The 16553-nt window shown below is 44.6% G+C and overlaps 1 protein-coding gene across 5 annotated transcripts in view; it reads left to right on the forward strand.

Annotated features, from left to right (window-relative positions):
- The window catches only part of CPLANE1 (ciliogenesis and planar polarity effector 1), a 453269-nt gene that overhangs the window by 218144 nt on the left and 218572 nt on the right, over nt 1-16553 (forward strand). For all 5 annotated transcript variants that reach the window (XM_029578626.1, XM_029578651.1, XM_029578642.1 and 2 more), the window contains exons 24-25: nt 762-1059; nt 10455-11409. In XM_029578626.1, the coding sequence (XP_029434486.1) occupies nt 762-1059; nt 10455-11409 (1253 nt within the window). The remainder of the gene's footprint in view (nt 1-761; nt 1060-10454; nt 11410-16553) is intronic.

Below are 16553 nucleotides of genomic sequence, written 5' to 3' on the forward strand. Positions count from 1 at the left end.
GTTTGGATAAGTTCTTGGAGAAGTCCATTACCTGCTATTAATCAAGTTGACTTAGAAAATAGCCACTGCTATTACTAGCATCAGTAGTGTAGGATATACTTAGTTTTAGGGTACTTGCCAGGTACTTGTAGCCTGGATTGGCCACCTTTGGAAACAGGATGCTGGGCTTGATGGACTCTTGGTCTGACCCAGTATGGAAATTTCTTATGTTCTTATGACATTGATAAATACATTTCTGCTGGAAATTTTTCAAAATCTTAAATTTGGGAGAATTGAGCCCTTTGGATTTAAATTGTTAAGCTTTAAGCAAAGACAAAAAAGTTTGGAAATGTAATGGCTAATATTATTTTTGCCAAAATGCATCTCAGAATTGATTTTTCTGAATTTCAATACATTAACAAACTGTATACAAATTTTGGAAATTACAGTTTCTTTTTTGAAATTGAGTGAAAAATGATTAACTCAGAAAAGTCATAAGTATTTAGATACAGTAAAACTATTTTTAGAGAATGTATAAAATCATTTTTTCTGTGTATTTAATTACATTGTTATTTTTAAGTTCCTGGTCATTGAATAAGTTAAGATTTTGTGGTCTTAGCTGTGATTTTTAATTCTTGTTTTTAGTGATTTCTTTTGAATTGAAAGTGTACAGTGTCTAAAATGCACCAGCTCTCAACCTGCTTCTCATAAATTAATTTAGGAATCTGCAGCTTTTAAGCTATTTGTGCTTATTTCAAATTTGATTCTTGTGTTTTTGTTAGGTCTGAAAAGGGAAGAAATGTCTGTTGTTATGCATCACATCCAGAAAGTGAGACTGAAAAGTTTGAAACGTGTAGTGAGGAACATAGGTGCTGTTGAGATGAATATCTGGGAACCAGCAGAAGAGGAAGTTCCAGATGATGAAACGCTTTGCTATGACAGATTCTCCTTAGGAACCAGCCTCAGCAAGAGCACACTCACAGATTATGGCAAACCTCAGGTTTACAGTGATGCAGAAACTGCAGATACGCTTTCTGAGGCTTTGCTGGCTGAAGAAACAGATCAGAAGTATTTACAAAAGTAAGATTTTATAATGGGCAGATGTGTAGGAATAATTTGTAAATTTGTAGCAAAACAACATTTAAAAACAAACATCAGAAATCATTGTGTTCAAAATTTGTTTTTAACAAATCAAAATCATAGAACCAACTAATCTTATTTGTAGGTATTGTGTTCTTGAGAGTTTTGTAAGATTGTAGTTTAAGGTAATCAGTTTAGTTTACATTTATTGATTTTTTTGTAGTGTACAGAATCCAAAGTACAATATCAAATATCCTAGTACGTGTTTTTCAGCCCAGTAGAGCATGAAACACTTGGAAAGATGACCAGTTCCCTAGATTAGGTTAATGTATTTCAGAAAGGTTGCCGCATCTGATAACTTATTTTTGTGGCATGATGCAGTTATAGTGGTAGAGGAAGTGATACCATCTGTTTGATGTTTGATTGATTCCCTGTTTTGCTTTTCTTAATTGTTTTATCCAAAATGTTAACCTGCTCCCAAAATGTTAATCTGCCCCTTGTCTGTTTCATAATAATAATCTTTTACCTTGGAGAGGAGGGGCCTATAACTGTTATTGGTAGTGTTTTGTGACAGTCTACATGAGACTTGCTTCAAATCCCAATTTAAAATTTATTTCCCAATTTAAAAATGTTCTCCCCTTTATTTCTTCTAGTTTTTTAAATCCTCTTGCCAGATGGCATTCTTAAATGGCTAAGTGGACCCTTTTGGGCCATTGAGCTGGAAGGGAGCCTTCTCTGCTGTGAGGTGCATTACTCATTGACCAGCAGTGGCTTTCTCAGTAGCAGTTGCTGTTTTCTGTCCCCAATTTGAATTTACCACCTTTGCAGTATTCCCAGGTCTGACTGAACCCAAAAGCTGACAGATCAAAACACAGATTTCCTATGCCACAGAACATGAACCTTAGTGCCTGAGCCATGGGGTTAGCCCACATTTCTCCTGGCCTTTTTTTTTTTTTTTTAAATAATTTTTATTCAGATTTCTCCTGTTTTAATACTGTAAACACTACATTATGATTACAAATTGCTCAGATTTTCTGGTGATATAACAACTGAAGCTGAGAAGTGAGTGTTAAAACCAGCAGTAAACTTTGCTCTGGTTGTGCTTAGATTTACACTTAGTTTATCTAATGGGGCTTTGTCTTGTGATCCAATTGCATATCTTGAATGATGCTTTTTAAAAATAAAATGTAACTTTTTAATAACGTGAACAACAATCCAAGAAACTCCAATATAGTATGTGATGACCAGCATAGAGGGGTCATTTACAAGTTACATTGAGGCTTTACCGCACAGTAAATTTATTAATGCAGGAATGACGTGCAGAATTTGAAATTCCAAAAAAATGACACAGCTGGGTATTAAAATGAGCTTATTTGCATGCATATCGTCTGTAATATGCTTCCAGCGTTGACTTCTGGCACCTGAGAGTGTTCTTATATCGGCTGCTTCCTGCTTGGCTTAGTCTCTCTCTATTTCCTGGTTTTATAACGCCAGCACCTTGGACTTCCTGTGGCCTGCCTTGATAAGTTCGTCACTGTTCAGCATAGAAGCTTGATCATTCTGTTGAGTGATGCCTGTGGAACATGTCCTATTCCCGCATGTTCTGAGTCTTTGAGCCTTGGATTCTTGTCTTGCCTGTCGCTTGTCTTGACCCTTGCCTGTTCATCATTTCTCGCCTGCCTGCCGCCTGAATGACCTCTGCCTGCTACTGGACCTTGCCTTACCTGTACTTGACTCTTACCTGTACTTTGGACTTCGTCCTCTCTAGCCTGGTTGTGGCTCATCAGCTGTCAGACACTGGTCAGTTCACAAATTTGAAATTCTCCTTCTAGCACTGTCCTCAAGAGTTCACATGTCCACCTCCAGTCTGAAAGGGCTCATGAAGTGGCCAGAGGGCTGCTCCTGTTGTAGCTTGCTGAGGCCACGCGTGCTGCTTCTGGACTTCCTGTGGAACCTCGCTCAAGCTGTCCGGCAGCAACAAAATAACCAAGTCCTAGTTTGCAGACATTACAGGGTCTCTCTTCTCATCTCCATCAACTGCAGTCCTCGTTACCTTTACCACCCCAGGCCATCGCTCCCTCTCTGGCCCAGGTCATGCCTACCTATGCCTTACTTGTATGATGATGAGTTCATCAACCAGTGCCTAATCCACTTTGAGCTGCAGTCGGCCAGTTTTGTTTCTGAAAGGGTGAAGGAGTGGAGGAGTACCCTAGAGGTTAGAACAGCTGGCTTGAACAGGGAGACCAGGGTTCAAATCCCACTGCTGCTCCTTGTGACCTTGGGCAAGTCACTTTACCCTCCATTGCCTGAATGTAATCCACTTTGAAGTGCCAAAAAGTGGAATATAAAAATCTAATAAAATAAAATAGAAGGTGGTGATTGTGATTTCATTGATCTCTGGCTGAGCCTTATGGGAAAGGAATGAGCCCAGTTTCTCCACTCTACAAGAATTCCTAGCTACCTTTTGGAGAGTATTTGATAAACTTTCTCAGGCCTTCTCTCTGCTGTGGAGCTACTCCATTTATGGCAGAGTTCCCAGACCATCGGGCAATATGCTGTGCAGTTTGAGGCCAAACTTGCATGGAATAAGGAGCCAGTTTTTCAGCAGGGCCTGGCAGATTGAATAAAGGATGAATTGTTTGCTTGTGACCTACTTGTCACTTGAAATGATCTCATATCCCTATGCACCCACATTGATATCTGCTTCCAGGAGTGATTCCGTGAATGCAGGACACTCGGATGCCAATTTTGCCTGGCTTCTAAGTTTCAAAGGCCTATTCTGCCGCCTAGTTGGTCCCCATCACCCATTGATGAGGAGTCCATGCAGCTTGGATGCTCTAGATTATCTGAGGAAAAGAAACACCAATAGAGAATCCCAAACCTTTGTTTTAACTTATCTGGTAAATGTCACTGAGCCTCTGCCTGCCCTAAGAATTTGGGACTCCCCTGCCTAGGATTCCTGGGGGAGGATGCCCTAAGTACTATTTGCTTCACTCCCCTGCAAAAGTTTGTTTTAACATTCCAGCTCCTCTGTGGAAATCAGGAGTGTTTTTCAGGAGCTTTTCTGGATTCTGATGCAGCTGGTAACTTTATTGACAAGGTCCTTGTACAAAGGCTCTGCATTCCCCAGGTACCCTTGGATAAACCCATCTGTATTTTCTCCATCTGTGTTGAAAATTTACCCATAATAATTCGTTATAGTACGGCCCTTCATGAGGAGAGTATCTCCTTCCTCATGCTACAAAGATCTGTTAACTGAGTTCTTCTGGGCCTACCCAAATCACAATTACATCGCCCTGTGGTGGACTGGTGAAGGGGAGCCATCCTGGTCTGGAGTGACCAATATCTACAGAATTGTTTGCAGTGAATACATCCATGGACCACCTCCTGCTCCTTGGATTTGACTGCTCCACCTGATGGGCTGAGGTCTTATGTGGTCTTCACTGATGTTTTCAGCAAGAAGCGGGTAGAGATCCTTCCACCTTGTTATTTATATGATTGTGCTATAGATCTGCTGCCTGGTACCACTTCCCCCTGTGGAAGAGTTTATCCGCTGTTGATCCCTGAAACTAAGGCTATGTTGGAGTAAATTCCAGAGAGCTTCAAAAGGGGGTTCATCTGCCCATCCTCTCCCGCTGGAGCTGGGTTCTTCTTTGTTCAGAAAAAGGATGATTCTTTTTGATCTTGTAATAATTATATATCGAGGCCTAAAGACCATTACTGTCAAGAACAAGTTCCCCTTACTCCTGATCCCAGAGCTATTTGATCGCCTACGTGGAGCTTCAGTTTTCTCTAAACTGGATCTCTAGGGGGCCCACAACCTGGTGCGTATTCCAGAGGGTGGTGAGTAGAAAACTGCTTTTAACACTAGAGATAGGTACTACAAATATCTGTTCCCTATATGTAGCCAGATCAGTCCAGACCTCTGAGTTTTGCCTTCCTGCCAGCAGATGGAAACAGAGAAACATTTACTGGCACTGCTATATAACTTAGTGTGCCTCCTGCAGCCACTCAGTAATTCTCTGTCTATAGCAGATGGTAGATGGTGTAAAACCTGCAGTCTGGAATATATAAATAAAAAAAACAAAAGCGAAGAGAAGAGAGATTTCCAGCTCCTCCCAGGGGTTGTGAAATCGGACGAGCAGAAGTTTGGTCACCCTTGATGGCAGCTCACTTCGCGATTCCATGGGCATGTATATCGGGTGGTCCAGCTCTGCATTTGGGGTCCCGATTGAGCAGGGAAGTATTGAATTTATTTTCTTCTTTGTACAGTGACTTGTGACAACAGTAGTTGCACTATTAAATCTTAATTAAAAAAAAAAAAGCAAAAGCGAACGGGGAGAATAACATTGTTTTCTTTATGGTGAATTGCTGTGCCGGTTAGTCGGATCCTTCCTTGCTGCTTCAGAGTTGTTCACCCGGTGGTTTCCTGAGCTCAGGTAATCGGGATGGTGATAACGACACGTTGCTCAGACCACATGGCAAAGGCGCTTGTCAGTCAGTCTTGATATGGTGCAGACCCGTGATCCTGACTAAATACAGTCTGCTTGTGTTCTTTGTGTAACCCTGGTTGGGAACGCACTTAAGGGGGAGCTCAGCGCTAGACCGGAGGCTAAATGAGTCTTGCGGGTAACAGGGCTAGCACTGAGGCTTTCCCCATTAGCATGGGAATTGCAGCCATTTTTCATAGCCCTAACAGTATCTGCATCATCGGCAGGAGAGACAAGGGAATCCTCAGTTATCGCCAGTGGTTCCTTGTCCCATGAGGTGCAGAGAGGCTCAGGCACTGAGGTGGAGGTTGTGGCTCATTTTCCAGGAGATTTGCAGAAGTTTTCTGCTGTTTTCATTTTGCTTATGCTCTAAGCTTATTTAGCAGAACAGGCAGCAAGGGATGCTGCCTCTTGGCCTCAGTCTCCAGGGGTTCTTGGATGGTCCAGAGGCTTGAGCTATTTAAAAAAAAAAAAAAAAAAAGCTCTTCAAGTCTTCGGCAATTTTTTTTGTGCCAGTTGTTGCAGATCTGGGCCTAAATGCTCTGAAAGTGCAGGCAGGCTTTGGTCAACCATGTAGCAGCAGATAGGTGTATGTGTACGTTTTCACTGCATGGAGTTTTTTTGACGTGAGTGCATGTGTGGGTACTTGTGCATATAAGGCCACAGCCTAAAATTGCGTGCTTTGCGCAGGTACTTATATGCATATGGCCGCGGCCTAAAATTACTTGTTTTGCATGGGTACTTATGTGCGTATGATTGTGACCTAGATTTGAGCGCCTATTTGCTTATGTCCTTAGAATTGCACGTGTACACCCAAGTGGCATTGGGGTGTACGCAGGAAACCAACTAGAATAGAAGTTCAGGAGAGCTAGGTGCCAGGGATGAACAAGTCCAAGTGCCTTGCTCTCTGTGAGGCTTCTCATCTGAGGGCAATCCAATCTTCATTCTCTCTAATCCTATATCAGGCTATTAGAGAGCAATCCAGCCTTCGCTCTCTCTATGCTTCTGTCAAGCTACTAGAGATTTTGTCAAAGTTGGGAACATCCCCTTAACCTGTGGTGTCTCTAGAGAGGAGTAGAGTGTGAACAATGCTCAGTTCTCCTCCCTCCTTGTTCCCAATGGCAGAGGCATCCCAGAGAGAAAAGACGGAGAGGGCCTGGTTTGGGCCTATGGGTCCCGGGATACTTCCATTCTGCTGAGGAGAATTTTTCCAGAGCTTGCAGACCTTTCTCCAGGGGTGCCCGGTGAAAGTGGAGATGTCTAACTAAGTAGGGGGTCGTGTGCTTGGGCCTCCCATTTGTCAGCCATGTTGGGCAAACGCTGCAGGCAGGATATCCCAGGATGTGGATCAAGATACATTGAAGGATTCCGATGGGGTTTGGCCTTCTCACCTCTGGAAGAAGGAGAAATTGCACCTGATTGGTAGCCATGTTGGGCTCTACTGAGATTTGTTTTTTCTCCACAAGGATGAGTTAGTGAGTCTGTTAAACCCTGAAGACACTCGTTGGGGCCGGGTTGAAGCGACAGGCTTGCAATTGAAAGATCCTATATTGGTCACTTTAAAGAAAGTATCCTGTCTCTTTTCCTTCCTGTATCCAATTCAAGCGTGAATTTTACTTGAGTGTAATGCTCCAGAGGCAAGTTATAAAAAAGGGAAGTGCTTTGGCGAGTTTGTGCCCCTTGGCCCCGAAGGCAAGAGAGCAGTTGAAGATATCTTCTCTCTGTGTCCCTCCTGGGAAGACCCTTGTGCTCATTTGTCTGTGATGCAAGGTGTTGAGGTGGGCACATGACTTGAAACTAGCCAGGCCTTAGGGCTTTTGCAAGACCTTGAACTTCTCTCTCAAACCTTTTGGTGGTCTCCATAATCAAGGATGTTAGGAATATGTTGCTTGTGTCAATTGTGCACAACACAAAACTTCTCAACAATGATCTACAGGACTTGTCCACTCTCTTCCTATTCCCCAGAAGCCCTGGACCCATGTTTTCATGGACTTTATGATGGACCTACTACCTTCTTCTGGACACACAATTATATGGGTGGTTGTCAACTGTTTTTTGAAGATGGCTCTCTTTGGAAGCCTTGTCCACTGATCTTATCCTTTCTTGGTGTTTCTTTGAACACATTTTTCATTTGTACAGTCTCCCGGAACACATCGTGAGTGACCGTGGAATCCAATTCACTTAGAAATTCTGGTGAGTACTCTGCAGGAAGTTCAGTGTCACTCTTGGATTCTCCTCTGCTTATCATCCTAAGTTGAATGGACAGACTGAGAGAGTTAATCAGACTCTGGAAGCGTTTTTGCGAGCTTATGTCTCAGCCAGGCAAGATGACTGGGTCCAGTTGGGCAGAGTTCTATAATAACTGGGTTAGTGAATCTGCAGTGGCCTCCACATTGTACATAGTATATGGACAACATCCTCGACTCATTCTACCCATTCCACTCACTACGGGAACTTCAGTCACTGACCGTTTATCTACTAATTTCCAGGAAATCTGGGATGAAATGCAACATCATCTTACACAGATGGCAAATTGTTATAAAAGAAATTCAGATAAATGCCACAGACCTTCACGTCAACTGGCCACCAGACATAAAATATGGTGAAGCACTAAGAATCTGAGACTCCAAGTATCCTCTAAGTTTGCTCCCAGGTTCATTGGACCATACCCAATAGTAAGCCAAATAAATCCAAACATATACCAGGCTTAAACGCTGCCAAACATCCCTTCAGATCTCCAATGCTTTCCATATTCCTTTACTCAAAACTTTGGTCTTCCAACTGTTACTCTCACATCTGGCTGGAGTCTGTGGAATTCAAAGTCCAAGACATTCATGATTCCAAGTTTATGAAGAATAAACTCCACTATTTAGTAGCTTGGAAGGATTTTGGGCCTGAGGAGTGACCCTGGAAACCTGCAACAAACATAAACACTCCACATCTAGTCCAGATATTCCATAGCCTCTTCCCCTACAACCCTGGGGAAGGGGTTACTATAACATTACTCCAGCATTGACGTATGGCACCTGGGAGAGATCTTGCATAGTTTCTGGCATCAGCTCCTTGTCTGCTTCCTGCTTGGCTTAGCTTATCTTCATTTCCTGGTTTTATAGTGCCAGCACCATATATTTCCTGTGGCCTTCCCTGATGAGGTTATTGCTGTTCAGGCATATATGTTTGCTCATTTTATTGAGTGATTCCTGAACAACAGGTCTTATACCCAAGTGTCATGAGAATTTGAGCCTTGGATTCTTGCTTTCTTTGCCATCTGTCTTGACTTTTGTCTGGTTAGTGGACCTTGTCTTGCCTTACTGCCTGAGTTGACCCTTGCCTGTTCACCAAATCTCGCCTGCCTGCCACTTACCTTGACCTTAGTCTGCTACCAGATCTCTCGTTGCATGCTACCTGCCTTGACCCTTGCCTGTACTTCAGGCTTCCCTCTGGCCTAGTAGTGGCCTGTCAGCTAACTAACACCGGTCTGTTCGCAGCCTGGACCTTCTCCTTCCAGCACTGGCCTTGAGGTTTCACATGTTCACCTCCAACCAGTCTGAAAGGGATCATGGAGGGCTGCTCCCATCACAGCTAAGGCTGCCCCTTCACCTCATCTCATTAATATTGAAATTAAATGCAAATCAAATAATACAACTTGCCTTAAAATTCGCAAGTCATGTTATTTGATCAAAAGTTAGCGATACCTCAAGAGGTATAGCAAACTTTTCCCGGGAGTGGCAGGAAGATAATGCACAGTACAATGCTCCTGGGATTTCATTTAAGAGGAGCTATTGTGACCTGCAGACTCTTCCCCCACCCTTCCCTCTCACACTGACAGTGTATAAACCTCTGGGGGTCTTGTGAAAGTCCCCTGTTCTTCTTCCATCTCCAGCTGCCCCTTGAGGTAGCCAAAGTTATGTTAATAGTGTGAAAAAAATATTAAATATCTTGGCAATGCTCCACTCCCATTCTCAAACTCTGCGCCCTTGTGTACTTCATATTGCCTTCTCCCCCACAGACCACATTTCCCTCACATCAACCCCGCCCCCCCCCCCCACCCCCCTTGGAATCTGTTAAAACTACTTACTTATGGTTCCTTAGTGGTTACTAGGTTGCCGGAGTGTCCCATATGTGTCCAGGTCCAGTTATGCCATTGTCAAAATGGTGTTGACCAACCTCAGGCAGACTCTTGCCCCATCACATGACAGAGGCAAAAATATGCCTGAGACTGGTTGATGTCATTTTGACTGGTGCAGTTGTACCCAGAAGTGGGGTGGGAGATCTGGCAACCCACTGGCCCCCAGGGAACGTTAAATGGTTTTGGGGGAGGGGTTCCAGGATGTGTGCTATAGTGGGGGGCTTTGGCGAGAGCAATTTGAACTCAGATTTAGGTCTGAGGAGATAGGGCCGAGACTACAAATTGTAATTCTCATGATTATTTTCTTTTACTTTTAACAGCTCTGGCCACGTCAAGGGGCAGTGCGGTGTGGTGGGTAGGAGAGGACGGTCTCATGAATATTTGAATTTTAATTGTAATCCACTAAGGACATAATACTGGATTAGCAGAATATAAGTGATATGAAATAATGTGTGCTGATCAGTCCAGAACCTCTCCAGCATGTTGTGGTTGCTAATTGTTTCTAGAACCTTTCCCCTTGACCCCCAATAATAACTGTAGGTTCAATGCACTAGTCAAACGATTAGTTCCATTCACTTACATCATATGGCAGTGATACTTTTGTGTTCTGATCCTTAGATTAATGCTTATTTATCCATAAATAACTCAGGTTATCCATATTTTCTGTTATTCTGTTATACATTAACCTTAATGCTTACACTTCAAAACAAAAATTTTGGAAATTTTATGCATGAGTTGACTTAAAAAACAAATTTCACATTTTTCTATATTGTTAGGAACACAGAACAGGTTACAGAAGAGATTTGTGAGAATCAGAACATAACTACTCCTAAGAATAATAATGATTATATTAAAGTGCAACATACAGGAAAAGAGCCAAGTGAACCAAAACAGAAGGAACATACAATGCCAGTGGTGGGTATATGGGAGTTTGAACGTGATGATGATGAATATGTTTCATTTCTTGAACTCTTTTTGAGTTATGTTCTTGAAAGAGATCTAATCAATTCCAATGACCTTGGTATTCCTTTGCTGACCAGTTTTACTGAACACCTTCAAGAATATGAATTAAATTCTCTTTTTTTTGATGTTCACTCAACACTGAAACGCCGGCAGATCAGAACAAGGAGCCAAAATATTTTCCGAGCAGGTTGCTGTTACTCCATTACCCTGGAACCTTATGGAACAGAAAAGCCAGTCTCTTCATATTATGAAAAGCGGAAAGGTTTGATTAGTCTTAGCCCTTCAGTTTTAGTGCTGCAAGGGTCAGAGTACTCTGTACACAAATGTTTTTATGGATCCAATACTAAACATACAGGAACAAAAGGATTATTTGGTTTAAAACAGCAGCTATTAAACCATCCACAAGACAAAAGTCCACAAATATCTCCTACCCCTCTTATGTATAGTTCATCTGGTCAAGGTTGTGCCGCGCCGCAAACTTCTACCATAGGTAGCAGATACTCCTACAGACTCATTAATTTGAAAGACATTGTACCAAATGAAGAACTTTCTGTAGAATTGAAGACTAAATTCGGCAGCATTGCAAGATTGCTGGAATGGATGATCCGTTGGTCAAGCAAGAGACTGTTGAGTGGTTCTAACAAGGCAGAGCAGTTGCCGGAACACAACACAATGATACGTGTGAAGACTTCAGCAGCTGCCATTCTCACATCTCTGTGGCTATTAGAACAGCGACACTGTATTGGTGAGAAGAACATTAATTTCAGGGTAAGAAATTCATTTAAATGTAGAGATGAGATTCTGATTCATTTAACCACTTTAAAAAGCATGATGTTTTGCTGATGCTGTCAGTTTTCATCCTAACCTTAAATTAGTTACTTGTATTCTTAGATCATCAAAGCAAAACACAGATATTTGTATGCAAATTATAGACATTGAGTGCTATTTGCTTGACTTTTGATTGAGAGCATTTAGTTGTCATAGAATTCTGAGAAGACAAGAAGATCACCTTTTGCATATAATATAATACTGCTATTATTATTTTTACTGACACATGTGGGTGATGTTATCACTGGTGCTGAGATGGAAGTTATTTCTTGACATTTCTGAGGCTCTTACCCGAGCATTCATGGTTCTTCTCACACTCCAACTCACAATATAACAAGAGTAGAGTGGAGGAGTAGCCTAGTGGTTAAAACAGCTACTCCTTGTGACCTTGGGCAAATCACTTTACCCTCCATTGCCTCTGGTACAAATTTAGTTTGTGAGCCTTCTGGAGACAGAGAAATAACTACAGTACCTGAATATGCCAAAAAGTGAAATATAAAATCAGATAAATAAACAATTGAAAATTTAGTATTACAGATCTTGTGCACAGTAGTATATGCATATGTTGCTTTCATATGCACACATTATAGCCACAGTATATATATACTGTGCACAAGATCTGTCTATAATAAAGAAAATGATGCTATCAGGGTATATGTTAGTAAGGTCTATCATATAGCAATTTTCAGGAGTTTCCACAAGATTGCCAATATTTTCCTTCACATAGTCTAAAAAAAAGAGAGCCAAATAAAAAGGAATGCATATATAATTAACCACAAATGATATACCATCTAATTAAATAATAAGGCCTAATGTGTTTCCACTTAGATGTAATCAGTAACCTTGTGGTCAGTGCTAAATAATAATTCTCCCAAGTTTTTTTCATTAACTATGACATGCTAAGGGTTAAAACAGCTTCCTAAGAGTAACAAGGAATAATCCATTGATAGCTGGGATTCCATAATTTCACACATTTTTGACACATTGTACCAAAATGTATTAATCTTAGAGCAGTTCATCAAATATATTTGAAGGTGTCATTTTGAGTGCAACCCCTCCAGCAACAATATGTTGTTTCTGGCCGTATCTTGCTTAGTAATGCTATGTAAAGTATGACTGGTATAAAACTTCATACTGGGTATCAAGGCATGTGATACATATAGAAATTTTACTCATACCATATATGCAGGAACCCAGTGGAACGGTGCAGTTTCTTCACTGACCTGATGAAGAGAGAATGTCTTGAAAGCTAGTGAAAGATGTATTAAATTAGTCCAGTAAAAAGGTATTATTGCAGCAACTAACATGACTACCAGGAAGCACATATGAACTAGGAGCGAGCAACCAGTGGTGCTGTAATATTTATTATAACTCTGGTATATAGAGCACAAAATTAGAATTTATGGTAAGTCAGCTCCTCATAGATATTTGGTTTGGAAGGGGCAAAATTTCACAGAACGGCCTCCCATCCCTGCAATATTTACCCCTCCCACAATAAAATATTGCAGCTTAGTGAATTTAGGACTAAGATGGCAATATTTTGAAATATTTACCTTGGAAATGAGAATATACCTGGGCAAAATGGCCTTATTGAAAATAGCCACCCTCAAATGCACAGGTTTCATAGCATGCATACTTGTACCGTAGTAACAGGATAAAGATGTTCTTGTGAGCATGTTTAGGTCAGAGGAAGAAAGCAGTATACTTTCCTAGTGTGTAGCAGATGGACTCAGAACAAGTGGGTATAGTGTGCTCGTGCTAGCAGTTGGAGACAGATCTGACGTCAGCACGGGTACATATACCCTCACAGGAAGGTGAAGCAACTCGGTAATTTCCGTCTCCAAAGCAGTTTGGAGCGCCTGCACGCTCGCTGAGCGTGTTTTCCAATACTACTTTCTAAATTTCTAAGAAGACGACGAGCCCCGCACTCCTGCGGTGATACCCTCGGGTCCCTCCCCCAGTTGAGTTTCCCGAGGTGATTTCCACGATCCCTCGGAGGGTTACGCCTCGGTCCGGTGGCCGAACTGCGGCAGGGATCTAGCCCCCGAGCGAGAAGGGCTTGGGCCTGGCTGAGAGGTGCCTCGGTCCCGGCGTGGACTTAGCTCCGAGCGAGACGAGTTCGGCGGCTTAGAGGCAGCGGGTGCACTTCCTCAAGCGCGGCGGTGAAGGTATTTCCCCTCTGCCCCCGCAGCCGGAGACCGCCCGGGTTACAGCCGGGAAGCACCGAGGATCAGGTAAGGCGTACATCTCTTACTTTTTGGTCTCCGAGGTACGAGGATTGGCGGCGTTGCCTGCATGCGGCACGCCGTGGAGGTCGCCATTTTGTCTGCCTTGTTCAGGTATTGAGCGCCCATGGATAGGCGCACTCGGATAGGCGCCTGTTGAGAGGCGCACAACGCAGCATATAGATTGCTAAGCATATGTTATTGAGCGCATATTGTATATTATTGAGCGCATATTGCTGAACGCATATTATTGAGCGCATATTGTATATTATTGAGCGCATATTGCTGAACGCAGATTATTGAGTGCATATTGTATATTATTGAGCGCATATTGCTGAACGCAGATTATTGAGTGCATATTGTATATTATTGAGCGCATATTGCTGAACGCATATTATTGAGTGCATATTATTGAGCGCATATTATTATTGGGATATTATTATTGAGCGCATATTGCTGACAGCATAAGCGCCAGCGCCCTGCATTCGCAAGACGCGATGGAACACCTAAACGCCCCGGCGTCTCCAGGGGCGGCACCTCCTGATTCCGGCGTGAAAGCTCTTGGCCTGTGCTCAGCGTGCCAGCTTAGAGCCACGCAGCGCGAGGAGCCAGACTCCCTTTGTGCCCAATGAGAGGAGGCCGTGGGAGCCTCGGGCCAGGACCAGTCTCAACCGAGGTTTACCGACAGTTCCCCATGGGCCACCCCGGATCTAGCGGGCCGTCTCGAACAGCCAGGAATCCCGGGGGACCTGGTACCCTGACGGCTGGAGACCGCTTCCATTTCCTGGGTGGACTTATTTAAGGGGATCCACGCCTTTGTACAGATACAGTCGGCTTCCCGTCCAGGCTCTGCTGCCCCGGCCGACCCTGCCCCCGGACCCTCTCGCCCTTACCGCGGGCACCCGCCTCCGGGCAGTCTGGCTCATGCGGATCCTGATGTCTCGGAGGACGAGTCCGGACCCCCCCGAGGAGGGGGAACTTCCCTCTGGGATAGAGCCATATCGAACTATGAGGCGGTTCTTTCCCAAGGAAGATCTCTCCGACCTGGTTTCTCAGTGCCTGACGGAGTTGGCTATTCCAGGCCCCAGCACCATGGAGGCATCTACGCAGAACCCCCTGCTGGAGGGTCTTCGTCCCACAGCCCGCCATTTCCCCTTCCTGCAAGCGGCGCAACAGCTGATAGATTTGGAGTGGAATGCGCTGGAGGCCTCGTTCAAAGGGGGTCGGGCCCTGTCTGGCATGTACCCCCTGGACCCGGCAATCAAGGATATGCTGGCGTGCCCCAAGGTAGACGCCATAGTTAGCGCTGTGGTCAAGCGCACTACCATTCCAGTGGAGGGGGGGGGGCGGCCCTCAAGGAGGCTCATGACAGACGCCTGGATGCCATCCTGAAACAAACCTTTGAGGTGGCAGCTCTGTCTCTGCGAATCGCAACCTGCTGCACAGTGGTGACGAGTTCCTGTTTGTCACAGGTCAGGAACAATGCCCCGGCAGCAGACATGGAGTCAGCTCTCTCGTTCCTCACGGATGCCGCCTCTGACCTAGTCCGCACGACAGCCAAGGGGGTATCATCCTCAGTAGCAGCCAGGAGGCAGCTCTGGATACGGAATTGGTCAGCCGATGCTCCTTCTAAGACATGCCTCACCAGAATGCCGTTCAAGGGTTCTCTTCTGTTCGGCAGCAACCTAGACAAACTGGCCAGCACATGGAGCGCCTCTCCAGTACCCCGACTGCCGGAAGACAAGTCCAGGAGGGGCCAGCACACCTTTCCGAGGCCATCCAGAGGTAGAAGCTCCCAACGCTTCACTCCCTATAGGAGTCGCTACCAGGCACCTCGTCCTCAGGCCAGGAACCAGTTCTTTCGGACCAAGCAGCACAAGAGGGGAGCCGGGTCGGGTTCAGGTCCCAGCCGCACCCCACAATGAGAATCAGCCGATCCATCCTGGGGACGAAGCCATAGGGGGCAGGTTAACCCTCTTCTACCCCAGATGGGTCGAGATTACATCGGACCAGTGGGTCCTCGCCATCATCCGAGAAGGGTATTATCTGGACTTCCATCACATCCCTCCGGACAGGTTTGTGGAATCTCCGTGTCCAATCCACAAGAAGGCAGCATTGGAAGCTACCCTGGCGAGGCTCCTGTCTTTGAAAGCCATAATCCCAGTACCTGCATGGGAAATGGATTCTGGGCACTATTCCATTTATTTCATGGTACCCAAGAAAGAGGGCACTTTCCGGCCCGTATTGGACCTCAAGTCAATCAACCGATACTTAAGGGTCCCGAGGGTTCGCATGGAAACTCTGCGCTCAGTCAAGACCGCAGTACAGCCAGGGGAATTGCTCACGGCCTTAGACTTGTCAGAAGCCTACCTGCATATCCCGATCCATCGGGATCATCAGCGCTACCTACGCTTCAAGGTCTGGGACGACACTTCCAATTCCGGGCTTTGCCCTTCGGGTTAGCCACGGCGCCGCGGACCTTCACCAAGGTGATCGTAGTGGTAGCAGCGGCGCTCAGACGGGAAGGAATCTTTGTCCATCCCTACCTAGACGATTGGCTGATCAGGGCGAAATCACGAGAGGAGAGCCATCGGGCAACCAACAGAGTGATCTCCCTTCTGGAAAGCCTGGGATGGGTAGTCAACCTAAACAAGAGCTGCCTACAGCCTTCCCAATCACTGGAATACCTGGGAGTCCAGTTCGACACCCAGGCAAAGTCAGCCTCACCACCAAGAGAAGGTTAAAATTCCAGGCGCGTCTACGGTCCTTGATGGGAGCCAGCCGGTCCATAGCTTGGGATTACCTACAGGGTCTCATGGCATCCACCCTGGAAGTGGTACCATGGGCAACGGCCCATAT

The sequence above is a fragment of the Rhinatrema bivittatum genome, chromosome 1 (assembly GCF_901001135.1).
Source record: "Rhinatrema bivittatum chromosome 1, aRhiBiv1.1, whole genome shotgun sequence".
NCBI lineage: Eukaryota > Metazoa > Chordata > Amphibia > Gymnophiona > Rhinatrematidae > Rhinatrema > Rhinatrema bivittatum.